Source organism: Molossus molossus, unplaced genomic scaffold (genome assembly GCF_014108415.1).
Source record: "Molossus molossus isolate mMolMol1 unplaced genomic scaffold, mMolMol1.p scaffold_m16_p_11, whole genome shotgun sequence".
In the NCBI taxonomy this organism is placed as follows: Eukaryota; Metazoa; Chordata; class Mammalia; order Chiroptera; family Molossidae; genus Molossus; species Molossus molossus.
Window position 1 is genome coordinate 37,017,259 of NW_023425346.1, and position 18,050 is coordinate 37,035,308.

General features: G+C 37.3%; 1 protein-coding gene across 3 annotated transcripts in view; it reads left to right on the top strand.

The window, feature by feature from the left end:
* GALNT13 (polypeptide N-acetylgalactosaminyltransferase 13) overlaps positions 1-2,284 on the top strand; it is a 515,536-nt gene extending 513,252 nt beyond the window's left edge. For 2 of the 3 annotated variants that reach the window (XM_036254029.1, XM_036254030.1), the window contains exon 15: positions 1,397-1,426. Coding sequence is in view for 1 of the 3 variants with exons in the window: in XM_036254031.1 (XP_036109924.1) it covers positions 1,397-1,537 (141 nt within the window). In the remaining 2 variants the exon portion in view is untranslated. Of the gene's footprint in view, positions 1-1,396 lie in introns of all 3 variants that reach the window. The other variant, XM_036254031.1, reaches the window with a different exon arrangement.
* Positions 2,285-18,050: the final 15,766 nt, after the last annotated feature.

An 18,050-nucleotide genomic window follows, 5' to 3' on the forward strand; every position in this document is an offset into this window, starting at 1 on the left:
TAAGCCAACAACGTGATTTCTGGCATCATAAGCATAAATCAACTACCTTCTTGCTTGTCTTTGGCCATTTTTTTCTCCATTCTTTAGTGTAAATAGCTTGATTCTGTGTCTGGAAAGAGCAACAACAAAGGATTCAGTCTTGAAATCTTCTTCACATCTGACAACTTTGCTCTTTTTAATTTCCTGTTTGGTGTCGATTAAGCATCCTCCACCAGGAGCCTATTCCCATGTCATCCTTTCTCAGGACAGTGCGGTCCAGGTTGTTTGAAGGCCCCATCCAAACAAATTACAATCGTCTACACAGTGTTTCTCTACCACTTTTATTGTATTCCCCTTGCATTTTTCCATCCAACTTTCAATTGTAATATTATAAGCCCAAAAAATGGTCTACCTTTAATGTTGGTGATTTGAAACAAAAGTATATGGTGTGGTTTTTTTCAAGATATATCCACAAATTACCTCCCATGTATCCAAACACTTCTCTTCTGGTTGAGGACTTTTTTTCTGCAGTATGGTTCTAGGCATTGCCCATGAAACTGAGCAAAATGTACATAATTAGTGTGCATAAATTAGTATAAAGCCTGTGGACTTAAAATGTCTATCTGTAAAGTTCAAAATATGTCATTTAAACATGTAAATGTAACTCGAAAGAGAAGATGTATAATGACTGGTTAACATGATGCAGTTTTGGGAATTACGTTTCAGCATGTGGGTACTGAGATGATGAGTATTAATGAACATTATTATTATGAAGAAAATAAAATATAAATATAAGTTTAAAAATATACGACCATCACATCCCTGTTTTTATTTGTATTGATTTTTTAAAGATTCTCAGAAATGCAAACCAAATTATCGTGAGCATGCTATCAAGTAAGACAGATCTTTGCTCTGATAATCTGTCTAATACAATGAATTCCTCAGTCACAGCTACTGTGGCCTGTCTAGTATTTGGAAATGAGAACATCTCTAGCAGTTATTTCACTTGGGTCACAGCTGTGACATCTCTTTGCGTGTTTACCAAATGTTTCCTGAATAACACATGCCTAAGAAAACTAAGCTTTTGTGAAAGCTTGTTAATATTGGCAGCTCTCGACTGAACTCAGAGCTCACAAATTGGCTTTCGACAAAGGAACCCAGACCCTTGGCAATGCATAATATGTGTGGGCTACTTTCCTTAACCATCTGCAAACAAAGGTGTATTAGACAATGATGAAACCACAACAGGGCACGTTGTATAATCATCGTTCAAGCCACCTGTGCTCAGTTCCATATCAAAGTGTTTATACTTAAAAAAAAAATCATAAAGGTTTTTTTAAAAGAGCAGATTTAATCTAATGTGCTAGTGAAGTTAAAGATAAAACATGTTGCACTGATTATTGGTTATCTTTTCCAGAGACTCACCTTGAGACATGTGAATAGTAACCAGTGTCTCGATGAACCTTCAGAAGAAGACAAAATGGTGCCTACCATGCAGGACTGTAGTGGAAGCAGGTCCCAGCAGTGGCTGCTAAGAAACATGACTTTGGGGGCATGAAGACCGTTTGCCCCAAGCCATTCAAGTGTCTACACTTTTGTTTTTCCATTGTTTCAATTAAAAAAAAATATTAACTTTGCTGAATTGAAAGTTTTAAAATCCTTTTAGTATTCTAAAACACAGTTGTTTATAATTCATTTTTAGGAATGTTTGCTTATTTCCCTACAAAAATTTGTATCTGATCAAAAGCACATAAAATATATAAATAACAGCAAACTGTTATTAAACATCTGAAAAATTTAAAAAACAAAGTGTTTGCCTTTAAAATTTTTTTATTGCCCTCATGTTACAGGATTAGTTGGGATGAGGGGGCATGTTTTTATTTTTTATTTTCATAGTGATTGAAAGAGATGATGTATATGCCTTATTAAATATCTTCATTATGAAATAGTATAATTTTGTAAACTCACTCTGTTTCTACTGGGCCTTCATGGAAACATGTTGAATTTCTCTGTCAACAGCAGGCCACACACTGAATTATTTCTGAGCAATGAATTCATCATACAAATAAGTTCCGAGTTTTGTACAGAAAAAAATTAAACTGCATATTGACTTTCAGAATTCTTATAAAAGCATCACATTTAAACAAAAAAAGAAAAGAAAGAAGAATTTGAAAATTCAATTTAAAGGTCATGAAATCAGAAGAAACAATGTAGGTGTTGAAGGTAGCAAGATGAGTGAGGTTAAACTGCAACAATGGAATCATTTTAAAGGATTGTTTAGGTTGCAATCAGTCCTTACTGAGGCCGCGTGTTTAACAATCATATTGGTTCTGAGCTGAAGTTGCAAACTCAATCCTTAACCAATGTCTTTGTCTCACAATAACCATACAGTCTTTCTCTTCACTCTCCATACTGGGACTTGTTACTTATGCTGTACAGAACTGTAGGTAAAGGGTGGAGAGTATTCGCCCTGGTTTTTAATTCTCCTGTATGTAAAGATTTTAGTTAGGTCACCATTACCGTTTTAATTTTATAATTTAAAAAAGAATGTATTGCTATCAGAATTTCAGTGCTATGCTAGAATATTTAAAGTTTGCATCACCAGGGGAATGAACAGTACATATCCATGAAACGTTTGTTTAATTAAACTGTTAGATCTCATTTGCTGTAAGGTTTGACTTAGGGAGCACAGTCATAATTAGGCTTCACACATTCTGTTTCCATTTGTGTTCACAATGCATGAGCCCTTTGTGTTCACAATGCATGAGCAGAAGGCACAAAAAGAAGAAAATTCTATCAGTGAGAACTGAGCTAATAACTTTTAGTATGTCACACCTTTAAAATGCAGCCGATGTGGCTCACCGGTTGAGCATCCACCCATGCACCAAGAGGTCCCCGGTACAGGTTGTGGGCCCAATGCCCAGTGGGGGGCATGCAGGAGACAGCTGATCGATGTTCTCTTTTATTGATGTTTCTATCTCTCCCTCTCTAAAATCAATAAAGAAAATAAAATGCCCTTAAAGTTGCTCCACATATGCATTTCATTCCTTAATAAATACATTCAGCAGCTAAGAGAAATTTGGGAGAAGAAATGGAAGCATCCCCTAGAGTAGATGCAATATCTTTGCTTCTTATCTTTCCTTTAAAAGCTCTGTTTCTTAAGTTATAAGCAAAATCTCTCTCTCTCTCTCTCTCTCTCTCTCTCTCTCTCTCACACACACACACACACACACACACACACACACACACACATACACACACACACACACGCACTGCTCACACGCACTGCTTTATAATGAAAAGGAAGACCAGTAAAATCTTGTATGACTTTTCCTGCTACCATTAGCATTGGCTTTATACTGGTAGAACTGTAGGGAAGAATTCTACAACCTGGAGCATTTTGGGTTTACTTTTTCAAGTGTAAATATTCTTCACCTCAAGGTCTCTGGGTGTCCCCGAATCTCTTAAAATTATAAGTTCTAGTGTTGGGCATTTTTTTTTTAGTAGAGAATTCACTGTTTACAGCAAATGTATAAGGAAGCTGTGACACACAGAGGGCTAACGAGCCACTGCCTTAAATAGACAGTGGCCTCACAAGTCAACTGAGGACCCTCCTTTCCTCTTGTCCTGTCTAAATTACAGTAAAAATGTCCCTGCACAAGTGTCCTTAAACTTAAAAAGCTGAAACACTCAAGGACTCCTTAATACAATCTGTTCCACGTAGTATGGATTTGTCAATCAAAATACATGTGTTATCTAGAAAATGGTCAAAGACAATTTTTAAAAAGAGGGCTACTCTATCAAAACCAAATTTGACACATTTCAACAGTATTTTAAATATCTGAAAGTTCACTATGGTCTTTGCAAAAATACAGGAAAAAATAAAAACTGCATGAGTTTTATGCCAGAGAAGAATTTTCAAAGAATCCTCAGATGGTGTGAGCATATGCTATTAGAGTGTCTAACAAATAACAACAAAAATGACATAAAATATTATAAAACACCAAAAACTAGAAAGCAATAATCTAATTCAATTTTCTTTTGAAAAATAGTTATTGTATTCAGTACAGAAAATTAAAATTCTGATTGGATTCCCAATGCATTCATCTTATACTTTATCACCATTGGAGCTAGACTAATAGATTTTTAAATGACTTCAAATATTCTCTTCTGAGATCACCCCCATTGTAGTTAAGGCCAACTCCAGTCTTCCAGAGGCTCAGATAAAAAACCTGAAGTCAGTTTTGACTCCTCTCTTTCTCTCTCAACTTCCATCTAATCCATCAGAAATTTCCTTGATTCTAAACCAACTACTTACCACCACCATCTTCTGTGCCTCTAGCTCTCACCTTTTCAACTGCGATATGCTTTTATGATTTGGTTCCCTAATTTTCCAGCCCTTGCTCCTGAATAGCCTTCTCTTCATACAGCAGCTGCCGGGATCTGTTAAGCAATAATTTGATCGTGTCACCTCTGTGCCCACAACCTTCCATTGACTTCTCATGTATCCCAAACTTCTTACAGCGGTCTTCATGGTCCTTCACAAATGACACCCTCATGGGCGCACGCGCGTGCACACACACACACACACACACACACACATACGCGTGTGCACACACGTTCTGAGTACCTACTTCATTCTAGCTGCAAGCAAGTTTCTTTCTTAGGTTTTTGTTGCCTTTGCCCTACAGAGCTCTCTCACTTACTTTCTTTGTTACTCAAATTGTATCTCATCAGTAAGGCAAACCCTTTCCCCTCCTGCCCTTTCTATCCCCTATTCCTTCTCTGACAAACTATAAATTTGCTTCTCTATTTTCTGTCCACCTTTCCATCCCCAACATCATCATCACACACCCTAGCATCTCAGGTTTTTTACTGTTATTCCCAGTATCTAGTAGAATTCTTGGCACATAACAAGTCTTCAAATATTTTTTTGAATTAACTAAGAAAATGTGCGTTAAAGTTGCTAAGTGCTACTGTATCTTCTCTCCTGTGCAGTGTTTAAAAATTGTAAATAAAGTCTAGTAATATATTTAGACAGGATTATATAACTGTCCCCAAATATTCTTCAAATTAAAGGATGGGCTATATTTTATTCTCTATGACAGAATAACCTGTCTAATGGAAATGAAACATATGACATTTTTTTTTAATACGCTGCTACATTATATAAGTTACTTCATTAAGATAAAAAAATATTTTTGGTTGTGTTTAGTGGCCACCTGATGACATAAGTAAGATTTTTATTTTTAGAGGGGAGACATATCATTTTCTTAAAATTGATGTGTATTTTGTGAATTCACAGGAGCTATTTCTAAATTTGTTTTCTAAGTGCAAGTCCTATGAACAGTTGCACAAACTTAAAAAAAAACAACAACTTTATAGATGATTTATTCTTAGTTTCTCCATTTCTAGATAGTAAGACTGAGACCCAGATATGAATTTCAGCCCTCCCGAAGGTCACACAGCCTGTGTCAGGACTCATCATGCCCAATGTAACCTTACACCCTCTTCAATTTCAAAGCACTCAAAAAACTAACAGAAAGGGCACAATCATGAGAAAAATGTCTTTATTAACCATTTTTCCATAAGTACATTGATCTTTAGAAATACTAACTTCTTTAGATTTTTTTTAGCAATAACTAACTTTGGAAATTTAATTTCTCCCTACCATTTACACTTAAATAAAATTAGTTCTATGAAATAATACCACAGGCAATAAATAAAGACCTACAGTAAAAATTAAGAAACTAACAGGAAAGAGCCTGATTACAGAACATTCTAGCAGTATTGGGCAAACGGTGTTTCAGAGAAGCAAAGCCTCTTTAGCAGAGCACACGCTCCCCTCACTTATACTTCCTTATTGTTATGTCCAAATTAAAAGTAAGATTCACCTACAGCTTGCATTGAGGATTAGACCATCTATTACTATGAACATTGGGTAGGTTGCAGGTTAATTGGCTTAAAACACTGCAGGGTAATTCGCAAAGATTTCTAGGCTTCCCCCTGGAGCTCTGTAGACTGATAAACACAACCCATATATTAAATTTTTCCATGGTGCTTAGAAACCCGGTGTGGCTCAGTTGGTTGGAGCATCATATGGTACAGCAAATGTTTCAGGTTTGATTCCCGGTCAGGACACATGCTCAGGTTGTGGGTTTGATCCCATGCGGGAGGCAGACAATCAATGTTTTTCATTGTCTCTCCCTTCTTTTCTCTCTAAAATCAATAAAGAAAAAAAGTAACACATAATGGAGTACTATGCAGCTGTAAGAAAGAAAGAGCTCTTATCTTTTGAGAAGACTTGGAGGGACCTGGAAAGTATTATCCTAAGCAAAACAAGCCAAGCAGAGAAAGACAAGTATCATATGATCTCACTTATTTGTGGAATATAATGAACATAACAGTCTGAAGAGCAGGGTAGTCCCAGAGATGTGGAAGTGGGGTACAGACTGACAATCCCCAGAAGAGGGGATGGAGATAACCCACAGAACTTATATGCATGTATGCATGGACAATGGACATGGACAACAAAGCTGGGGACAAGATGGGGAGGGTGGGGGAGGAGGGTGACAATGGGGGGGGGAAAGGAGAAACATTTGTAACAAAAATAAATAAATAAATAAAATTTAAAAATAAAAATAAATTATGATTTAAAAAAAGAAAAAAGAAAAAAGAAGCAGCCTAATAAATAGGAAAAAAAAAAGTAAAGAGAAAGGGAGAAAAAATAACTCTAACAATAAAACCACAGAAATGATTTTACTTTTTTAGTTTTATTTTTTGTTGAGAGGTTGAGAGCATAGTACAAATTGATTTAATTAACCTCAAAATATCGGCTACTCCTCCTTACACTGCTCTCATCACTTGAGAAATGATGGCCTTGTCTGATCACAGCCATGTTGCATCTCCTTGATAGATGCTACAAGCAGAACTTGTATGCAGCCTTAAGTTATAAAATACACTAACTTAACAAATATGAAGAATTTAAGAAATTCAAGATCTTAAATGATGCGTCATCAACCACAAGGTGTCTTTCTCCATAGCTGATATATGCAAACCTTGAATAAATTTTCAATTCAGTTGAGCAGCAAAAATTTAACTAAGGCTTAAAGCAGCTGTGTTTCAGGATTTAGCCCCAACTCACCATTTTTTTTTTCCAATGTCAAAAATATGGAATAAAGAAAAGTAGTCACTCTTCTGTATAACACATGAACATATCTGGTTTGACTACATCAGGTTCAAATTGCTATTAAATATAAGGTATTGTGTAGATTTGAGGTGTTGAATGAACATCAGCAATGTGTTTTAAATACTTCGTGTAAATTTGTGTGCAAGTTTTATTCATACTGTTCAATAAAGTCTAAAGGCAGTTTTCATTGTATTTGTGTAAAAAACCCTCTGAAATACTAGTGATTCAGGGAAGGTTTTGTTGTTGTTAACTATTTTTAAAGATAAAGATCACTTCTATTATACTCATTTCATCATTACATGAAGTTATCTTTTTTTGTTTGTTTGTTTTTTGTTTGTTGTTGTTGTTGTTGTTCAGGTAGAGTGGGAAGGAGAGAGCGGAACACAGAGAGAGAAACATCAACGTGTAAGGAACACATCAAGTGGCTGCCACCCACACAACCAACCAGGGCCGGGGACAAACTGCAACCGAGACATGTGCCCTCAGCAGAAACCGAACCCGGGTCTCTCCGGACCGCAGGCCAATGCTGCAACCTCTGAGCTAAACCGGCCAGGGCTGGTTTTGTTTTTAACTGGGGAGAACAAATCACTTAATATTCTGTTTTTAATGAGCTAGGATGAGGATAGAAAGTTAGATGAGTAAGTCTATATCTATCTATGATGGTTAGGAAATGAGATTTTTCTCATGCATTTAATTTGGTGTAAAAATCAACGTAAGCTGTTGCTTGGTTTCAGTTGTACTTTCAGCTAAAAATAGCACAAGCAGGAAAAAAAAAGGACTTGATAATATGATTTTTTGAGTTTTGGGGATTTTTGGTCAATGCAGCCACACAAAAAAAGGGAATAATTTCCAAAATGTTTTAGACATATGTTTGACACATAGTTCTTTAACATTTATAAAAGTAGATTATGCATAAGGAATATGTGCACATTTTAAATATTGCAAGCATTACTAACTGTTATAATGGTTCTTTTGCTACAAATTTAAATATTTATGTATTTTTGTAGAATTAAAATATACCAATGTAGCTTTCCTTTGCTATATGTTGTCTTTTAAAATTTGTTAGTATTCCAAATAGATAAAAATTACAATATTTTATGCTTATGTTCCATTTTGTAGTTTATTTAAATAAATAAGTGCTTATGGATATCTCTTAGCAGTAAAAAAAATATTGTGATTCCTGTGCAACTTTGAGACCAAAAAATAATATAAAATAGAAGCATTAAAATGTGCACAATTATCAAGATTTATTTACTATATTTTCATTCTAAAAAGATTTGATGATTTTATCTTTCTGTTTTATAAAAATGACTTTAAATAGAAAAGTTAAATGTTTAATATTATATGATGAAAATTATTTTTCAGAATACTAGGAATCACATCCAGTGCTTTGGTTCTGGTGCTGCAATCCAGGGAGATAGTCTGCCAGGGTTAGGAGGGAGGATGGAGGAGGCTGCCCACCCACAGAGCAGCGATTCCCCGGGATCGATCTCGCAGTCCTAGTCACACACAGAAGCAAGAGAGGAAATAATAAAATATCATTTTGCTTGCTAAGTGAAAAGGAAGAAGGAAGAAAAGGAGGAAATAAGGGAGAAAGAGAGGGAGGTTCTAATATTATACAGTGTCATAATTTTATTCTGAAGAAAACTTACCTAAGGTATTCTTTTCTGTATGCATGATTCAGAGCTCATTGATTTGCAAACATCATTAATACCTCATTGGCTTTCCCGAACTGTCAGTAAGATTAAAAGACATTGTCTAGAGTTTCTGTCTTACAGCAAGCAGTCTCTTTGTGCATTTCTGTAACCATGTGGGACTCCGTGTTGCACCTACTTTCTTTCTGCTAAGTTCTTTTGGGTTACCCTTGTCCCAAAAGCACAGCTTTGCATTTCAAGCATTAACAAGCTCCACCTACCTCAGATCTTGGTAGACCTATAACTTATCCTCTTTTGCTTTTCTTCTACACCTGGTAGAAAGAAAAAGAAAGTGAACTCTCCTGCTCAACAACAGAACAGTACTCTCCTGACTCCTCCTCAGCTGCTGAGCCATTTGGTGGCCTCTCTGCTAACTCACCCTTCTCTGACATAATGATTATTTTTTCCACATGACAGAGGATACTAATTACCAGTCTCAGCTTCTATCAGAAAGAGTTGGCAGATAGAGCATTGACTGAATGTCTGCTGACAAATTTCTTCACCAATTTTGTGGAGTGGAAACTCAAGACAAACATGCAAACATCTGTTTCACAGTTTTTTTTCTATGAATGAGAGACGTGAACTTAGTGCACTAAGCACCCTGCATCTATCTTGTGACAACTTATATGAGGCAGAGCCTAAGTGATCAATACCATCTAAACCATTGAGGTCAGAATTCAAAATAGCCTTTGTGAAGATTTGGGGCAACTGTGCTCTGCTCCTGAGCTCACAGGCTAATCTCTCTGTATTTGCAACTTCTTGGCTTTTAAAGGATGGCATGGAGTTAAGCTGCATATATAAAAGCACTTAAAAGTTCTTCCTCTAATTATGTGCACTAATATGAATGATGAATTCATTTTTCTCACATACTCTGGTTCTCATTGACAGATTAAAAACATTTGACCCATCATCTCCTCTGTAGATAGACTTTCTTCATTTCTTAGTCTCCTTCTACCTCACTGGACAATTGATTTCCTTTCTAGACTTTCCTTTTTTCTCTATCTCTTAACATTGGAGTGTTTCAAGGTATGATCCTTAGTCATCTTCTCTATTAGTCATTGCTTTGGTGATCTCATCCAGGACCTTGGGTTTTCATACTGCCTGCATCCTGCTCACTACCAGATGTCTGTCCCCAGGTCGGAACTCTTTTAAGTGCACCTACTTACTTGACATCTCCACCTGGATGACTAATAGACATCTCAAACTAAGTATATCCAAGACTGAACTCCTTACCTTATTCTTCAAATCTGATCAAGCCAAAGAGGTTTTACATCTCAATTGATGGAAACTCCATTCTGCCACTGGTTTAGTCCAAAAGTCTTATTGTCCTTGGCCCATTTTCTCCATTAGAAAATCATTCTAAGTTTACCTTTACAACATTTCCTGAACTTGACCACTTGACCACTTCTTAACACCTGTGTTGCTACCACTGTGGTCAAATCACCATCTGAATTGGTTGCACCATTCCCACCTCTAGAGTTCATTATCAACTGAGAACAAGAATGATGCTACAAAATATAACCCAGATACATCTGCCCTCTGCTCAAAACTTTTCAGTGGCTACCTGTTTTGTGTAGAATAAAAGCCTATGTTCTTACAAGAGCTCATGATCTGACCCCTGTTAACTTTCTGACCTCCTTCCTTACAAACCTCTGCTTGTTCATTTTATTTCAGTCACTCGACTTGCTATTTCTTTGAACAAGCCAGGCATGCTCTTGGTTCAGGGCATCCTCTGGGAATATTGTTCCTAGATATCCACAGGCTAACAACTCCTTCACCTTGATTACAATTTACATTCTCAGTGGGCTCCCTATCTTCCATATCTGCTCGAGATATACCCGTCCATAACTCTCTGCTCCCCATTTTTGTTACACAGCACTTATCACCTGCTAATGTATTAGCAAATTCACGAATTTATTGGTTTTAATACCTGCTTACTTACTTATTGCCTCTTTCTCTCCACTCTCCACCCTTACCAAGCACCCGTCACTTGAATATAAAATACCGAAAAGCAGGGATCCTGATTTCATTAAGATAATGCATGTATCTAGAGCAATGCCTGGCACATAGTATGATTCAATACATAGTTTTTGTGGGTAAAATAAATTTCCATCTTTTCTCCTCTATACTGGTGCTATTTTCTATGCCTTGTGTGAAGGGGAAGGGGAAGAAAGACAAGGACTTTAAGATTTTCCTTGTTTGTTTCATATTGATACATTTTGCCTCCTCTTTACTTTTTAAATGTCCTTCTACTAAAATAATTACACTGTTTTTCTTCATTTTAAAAGTATACACTTTTTTTTAGGGAATGGATATATGTGGAATTTGAGACAACTCCATAAGCATATGAGTATTAGAGTTATTTAATTTGATATGACTTAGACGGGCATTTTTCCTCCAATAGAAACATGGCATTTTATGATAAGATAATCACAGAATGTTAGGACTACAAGGCAGCGGGAGATGTGATCAACCCCTAAATCATAAGATAATATTTGTTACCACTAACTTCATTTGTAGGGATTTATTATCATTTCTCTGTAAAGGCGTAGCATTTAAAGAAAATGCACAATATAAGTGTATAAATTCCAAATTTAAAAAAATACCTTAAATTAAAATCTCCCTGCTGTGTTTTTTATCAGGGTCACCATTTATGTACACGTCTCTGGAGCTGGGTAGGTAGACAAGATTCTTCCTCTTATGTTTCTCAAATCAGAGGTGGTGGCTGCTATACTCTTTGACATTCTGGTCTCTTCCACCCATCATGGACGGACACGGGAGACTCTAACCACTGTATCACTTTTGGCAAGAGGTGGAGGTGCAGATTCTTGTTAGATGCACAACAGGGGACGGATGCAGAAGGCCTAATGATAGTTGCTTACACCTAACAGAAACCTCTTTCAGTACCAGTCACGCTACAGAAGAGCTATTCTTGCTTAGATAACCAGAGGTCAGTTCTATTTACCTTGAAATAGGTCCTGACCTTTTAATTCTATGATCAGAGAGGAGTGGGGAGAGTATAAATCTTAGAGCCAGGTGGCTTATGTTGCTCCCTCATGTGGGCCACATACCAGCTGAGCTGGCAAGCCTCCTCCCAGTCCTCATCAGCTAATGTGCTCACCTAGGGCACGCCTCCAAGGGCATTTGGGAAGGTTGGCAATAATTCAGGTAAATATTTTGCCTCTTGAATAAGAAGGAAGCTACATAAGGGCAGTTTTAAACCATGTCTGGCATGTTCACTGTTGATTCCTTCATCTAACAGGGGTGGGGAACCTTTTATCTCCCAAGGGCCATTTGGATATTTACATCATTCGAGTGCTATACAAAATTATCAACTTAAAAGTTAGCCTGCTATATTTGGTAAGGCTAATTTGGTGAGGCATGTGATGTTAGCTGGCATTGATTGTGTGGGCCTTATATGGCCCTCAGGCTGGACATTCCCCACCTCTGATAGATGACACAAAGGATGCTTTTGATGGATAAGAAATATCCAGGCATTTTGTGTTTCTCTTTCCTCCTTTCCCCCATGTATGGAAATTGGCATCTGTGTTATATAATAAGCAAACTGAAAGCCTTGTATTTATCCCTGTGGCCTGACAGTCAGTGGAGAAGGATTTAAACTAGAGCACCTGAGTCAGATAGAGTTGGAATTTAGGAACTTTGTAAAGAAGCTCTTCAGATAATCTTCTCTGAAAAGTAGTAACTTAGATTTACCAAAGTAAGCCCAGACTGCAAGCATTCTGGTCATCCCTCAGTAGCTACCATAATGAAATGCAAAACTCAGTTTATGATAAACTCTACTGACTGTCAATTCTGAGGTTAACTGCTAAATGTCTCAAAGGGTTTCCAGTGCTATTAGAGTTATTGCTTTATTTAAGATGCAAAGCAGTTAGCATCAAAGTTCAAATTAATGTACATGGACCTATATGTGAGTCATTATGAGAGTTACTTCTGACTTTAAGAATTGAAGTTGTGCCCTGGCTAGTTTGGCTCAGCAATTGGAGTGTCTGCCTACGGACCAGAGAGTCCCAGGTTTGGTTCCTGCTTGGGGCACATACCAAAAAAAAAAAAAAAAAGAATTAAAGTTGTATTATGGCATTGAACTAAACCATGTTAATTAATGTCAAAGATTAAAAATCAGGCCATTTAATTTCCTCACATTAGCATATTTTCAAATTATTTAAAAAATTTTTAACCCATTTATAGAGAACACTAAATCAGAAGTATTTGGCAACAAGTGAATAATATATCCTACATAGTTTTTGTGTCTCTGAAAGTCCCACTGGGTTTTGGTCAAATGCTGATTCTCTTATAAGAAAAAAATTATTGATCTCTAGTAGTCTGAATTTTGCTAGGAGGCTCAGTATAAAAACACTTCTGTACAAATAAGTGATGTCATTATAGCGTGTGCAGATTGGCTGTAGTGTGTGTTATGATTAAACATCAAGCATGTTATTACATGATTAGGTATCTAATTATATTATCTAAAAGTTTAAAAGGTTGGAGACATTCATTTGCTTTTTTTTTTTTTAATCCTCACCCAAGAACATTTTTCCATTTTTTATTCAGATAGAGTGGGAGGGAGAGAAAGAGTGAGAGAAACATCGACATGAAAGGGACACATCAAGTGGTCACTACCCACATGACCCAACCAGGGCCGGGGACAAACTGCAACCGAGGTACGTGCCCTTAGTGGGAACTGAACCCGGGTCTCTCTGGACCGCAGGCAGTCTAACTGCTGAGCCAAACCGGCCAGGGCCATTCATTTGCATTTTTAACAGTTGACTGTTGTAAGCATCAAAGAAGGTAAGACACCATTAAGCAGAAGTACCATTTTTATCTTTTTTTTTTTTTTCTTTATTAATTTGAGAGAGAGAGAGGAAGGGGGAGAGAGAGAGAGAGATAGAAACATTGATGAGAGAGAACATTGATCAGCTGCCTCCTGCATGCCCTCCAGTGAGGATTTGGCCCACAACCTGGGCATGTGCCCTGACCTGAAATCGAACCAGCGACCTTTTGGTGCATGGGTCGATGTTCAAAGGCTGAGCCACACCGGCCAGGCTATCTTTATTCTTTATTCCCTACTCAGGCAGTATATTTCCATTAAATGTTCCCTCCTCTGTCCCAGCATGCTCCCTCCACTTACATTCCAACCAAATACACAATTAAAAAGATGATGCGTTTTTGACACTGAAAATTTGTGAAGATCTAAGGCACTGAAAAGTACAGTTAAATGAAAATAAATTGACTAGAAAAGTGAGAAAGCATTTTAAAATGAAAATTTGTATAAACTTCTGTGAGTAAATATTGCCGATTAAAATAATGTTCAGAGCTCACTCAAGATCACTGTCAACTGACCTGAGCGCACTGAAAACAAGCAGGTATGTTACCATAAGTCATTATGCACATATATTTATATTTCAGGGCTAGAGACTCCAGGGTTAAAATTTATTTACAAGTTGAAGCTCTTCAGCCAACATGCAATTAGATAACCTAGTTTTGGCCCAGCTGATGTGGCTCAAAGAATTGAACATCGTCCCATGGACTGAGAGGTCCTGGTTCAATCCTGGTCAGGGCACATGCCCGGGTTTCAGGCTCAATCCCTGGTAGGGGGCATGCAGGAGGCAGCTGATCAATGTTTTTATCTCTCTCCCCCTTCCTCTCTCTCTAAAAAAAACAATAAAAACATATTTAGAAAATAAATGAACCTTTTTTCTGACTGCTGCTCTGTGGCAAGATTGCTGCTTGAATACTAAAGTAGAGATGAGATGGGTAGACATACAGAAAGCTTTACACATTTACTATGACATCGGCTTATTTTATGATTCCTTGCCTATAAGAAATGCATTTTTAAAAATTACCCGAAAACAAGAAATTTCTCTTCTAAATCAAAGCTGCATAGTCAAAAGATAATGTTGACCCTTGAACAACACAAGGTTGAACTGTGCGGGACCACTTATATGTGGATTTAAATATATATAATATATAGTGCATGTATAATACTATACACTAATGGCCACATTTAATTTGTTTACACCTGAAAAAACCTTATTACAAAAAGGCCATAAGGCCACACTTAGAGGTACTGGAGATTGGAATTTCAACTCATCTTTTTGGGAAGACACAATTCAATTTATAGCACTTGAGGTTTGCCTCTTTCTTTAAAGCTGACACAACACCAAGAATATAAAGAATGTCACAGACAAATGCTGCATTTCTTATCCATGCTCTGTACCTTATGCATTCCTTGCCTCTCTCCCTCCACACTCCGTTTTCTTCTAAAAACGAACTTTTTCTCTGTAACACTGTTGTTCCCTGCTCCCCACCTCCTTGACACAATAAGAGGATCGGCAACCAGAACTTCCCATAAGAAACCCTAAGAGGTAAATGGCACCTTCCTTTCCATTCCACCTGACTGTCAGCTTAGGTGCTTCCTTTTCCACATGGCCAGGACTCCACTAATAGGCCAGTGTGGTCGAAATAAGAAACATTACAATATCACTGCAGTTGAGAAATGTCTCTGGGATGTGGTAGGATGAAGATAGCTGTCTCTTTCACTCCTCTCCATTTGTGGATCAAATAAACACATTAATAAAGCGGTGCAGGATTGATACATAGAATAGGGTATAACTTCTTTCCTTAAAGGTCACATATTTCATAGTAATGAGTAATATTTGTTATTCGTAAAAAAAAGGGGGTTCTCCTGCCCTGGCCGGTGTGACTCAGTTGACTGGGCATCATCCCATGCACCAAAAGGTGGTTGGTTTGATTCCTGGTCAGGGCACATGCCCAGATTGTGGGGTTGATTTCCCCAGTAGGGAGCATGCAGGAGGCAGCTAATTGATGTTCTGCTCTCACATGGATGTTTCTCTCTCTCTCTCTTTTTCTAAAACACCAATAAAATATTTGAAAAGGGAGGGGGTCCTCATTAAGGTTTTTATTTGCCTGACTGGAGTTTATATTCTAGGTTGTTGGAAAAGTAATCTTCTTTCACCTGTCAATGTGCTCCCTAAATCTTCTACTAGGACTTTTTAAACCAGATGTTGTGTTAAAGGTATGCTGAGTTGTTAATATTCCTCAATCTTCAAAAGACAGGTGATTCCTTTTTTCTGCCAGTGTCCAAGAAGCAGCCTCCCACTTTGCTCATCATGCCTTACACTGTTCTAATTTTCTATGTGTCTGTGTCATGAAGCATTGCTCTACACCGAGAAAACACAGTGCCCAAAGACTATTGGAAACACGCCCAATGTCAAACAAAATTCAGAGTATTAAGGCATTGCAGCAAGACAGAACATATACTCTGGAGATCCCTGGGGTATCTCAGTGAGAGAAAGTTAGTAAGTAAGGAGAAAGAACATTCTCAGCACAGGAAGCAAGATACACAATGAATCAAGTTATGAATCATTACAGTTCAATTAAAGAGCTGTGTGAGGTTTGCTATGACAGGAGCATAGGGCTCATATGGGGGTAAACAGGAATAAGAAATAAATAAGGGCCAGGACATCAACAGCTTTGCATGCCTGATAAGGATTTGGAACTTTTTTTGTCTCTATAGGCAATGAGGAATCATTGAAGCTTTAGAAGAATACTAGTGATTTGGTTCTATTTTAGACATACCTCTTTATAATCAGAAAGAAGGATAGATGTGAGAGTTTGAGACTTTTGCAGTAGGTTAGGCTTGAATCGGTTGGACCTTGAAATGCAGCCTATGACTTTAGGAATAATTTGAGAGAGCTGTCAGAGATGAAATTGTATGATGTAATAGGTGATGGGGGTGAAGAAGAAGGATGAATTCAGGGCAGGAATAACAAATAGATTTCAACACAGGTGATAACTTGGATGGATTTGAAATGCCTGTTGGGAGTGCTCAGCTCAGAGTAATTGGATGGCTGCCTGAGCATGTACTAAGAAAGTGATCCATTCACCATTGTTGCCATGACAGGAGAGGGGAGATGGGACACATTTGCCATGTGAAAATACCTTATTAGTTGCCTAACTCTAAGCTGTTTTCCATTCTCTCTTCCGTCCAGAACTGCAATTTTCTTTCAGACAACCACTCCTCTGAGATACAATTCATGTTCTTTAGGAAAAATTGATCATGTAGGGCAACTTCAATAGACACCCATAATATTCTTTCCACCTTTCCCAGAGGAATTATTTTATGAAAGTAAACCTAAGTCAATCAACCCTTGACACTTCCCTAAACATAGTGGTTGGTTTAGAAAGGGTCATGTGATACAGTTCAAACCAATGAAATGCTAGGAGAGTTTTTCTGCGTGCCTTTAGGAAAGCAAGACAGGATTAAGCCATCCTTAATGAGCCGATAAATATCCTATTGTATACGTCAATTTAAGGCATGCTTTTTGTTACTCGCAGTAAAAAAAAGAAAATGAATTAATGATTTTTTTTCTTTCCTCTATCTAGCTCAACTCCCAAGTTTCTACTTTCGAGGACTAGGTGGAAATTTGTTCCACTCATCAAGCTGGACAAAAGGGGGAGAGAGGTTTCAGTCTTAGGTACTTGGATTTGTGAGATGCAGGAGATATCCACAAAAAGAGATCTAATACATACAAGTATACACATGTCTAGGCTTCAAGGATGAGATCTAGGTTGGAGTTTGAGATCTGGAAATTTTTAGCATACAGTAGCTGTCTTAATACATTGTGCAATATTAGATCAATCTAGTGTGCAGAAACTGTCATTCTTTTTTTTTCAGTGACACAGAATAGAGCCGCTGGGGTTGGATAGAATACAAAATATCAGTGTATATTGAATGTAATGGAGGAAAGTGCTGTTTCTTAAAACTTATTTTTTTAGTCATATACACATGTGGTGTATATATTTAATATAAGTAGCTGTCAAAAGAGTTTTCAAAACACTGAAGTAAAGTGATAAAATCAGGATTAGCAAGAAACTTTGGGTATCTCGTAAGGAGAAGGTGTGGGCAGAGAAATGGGAACAGGAGATGCTGGAGCAGGTGAAATGAGACCAGAGAGGTAAGAAGGTGGAAAATCCACAAAAAAATACTCTCACCTTTTGCCAAATTATTATAATCTCTTTTAGTGAAAATTTGTGATGCAGTTACAGACCAATGTAATGTCAAATTTGGTTAGGCCAATATTTGATGTAGTGCCTATTTTATGTCTTAACCACTGTGCTCCTAGAAAAACATGTTCGTACTTTATAAA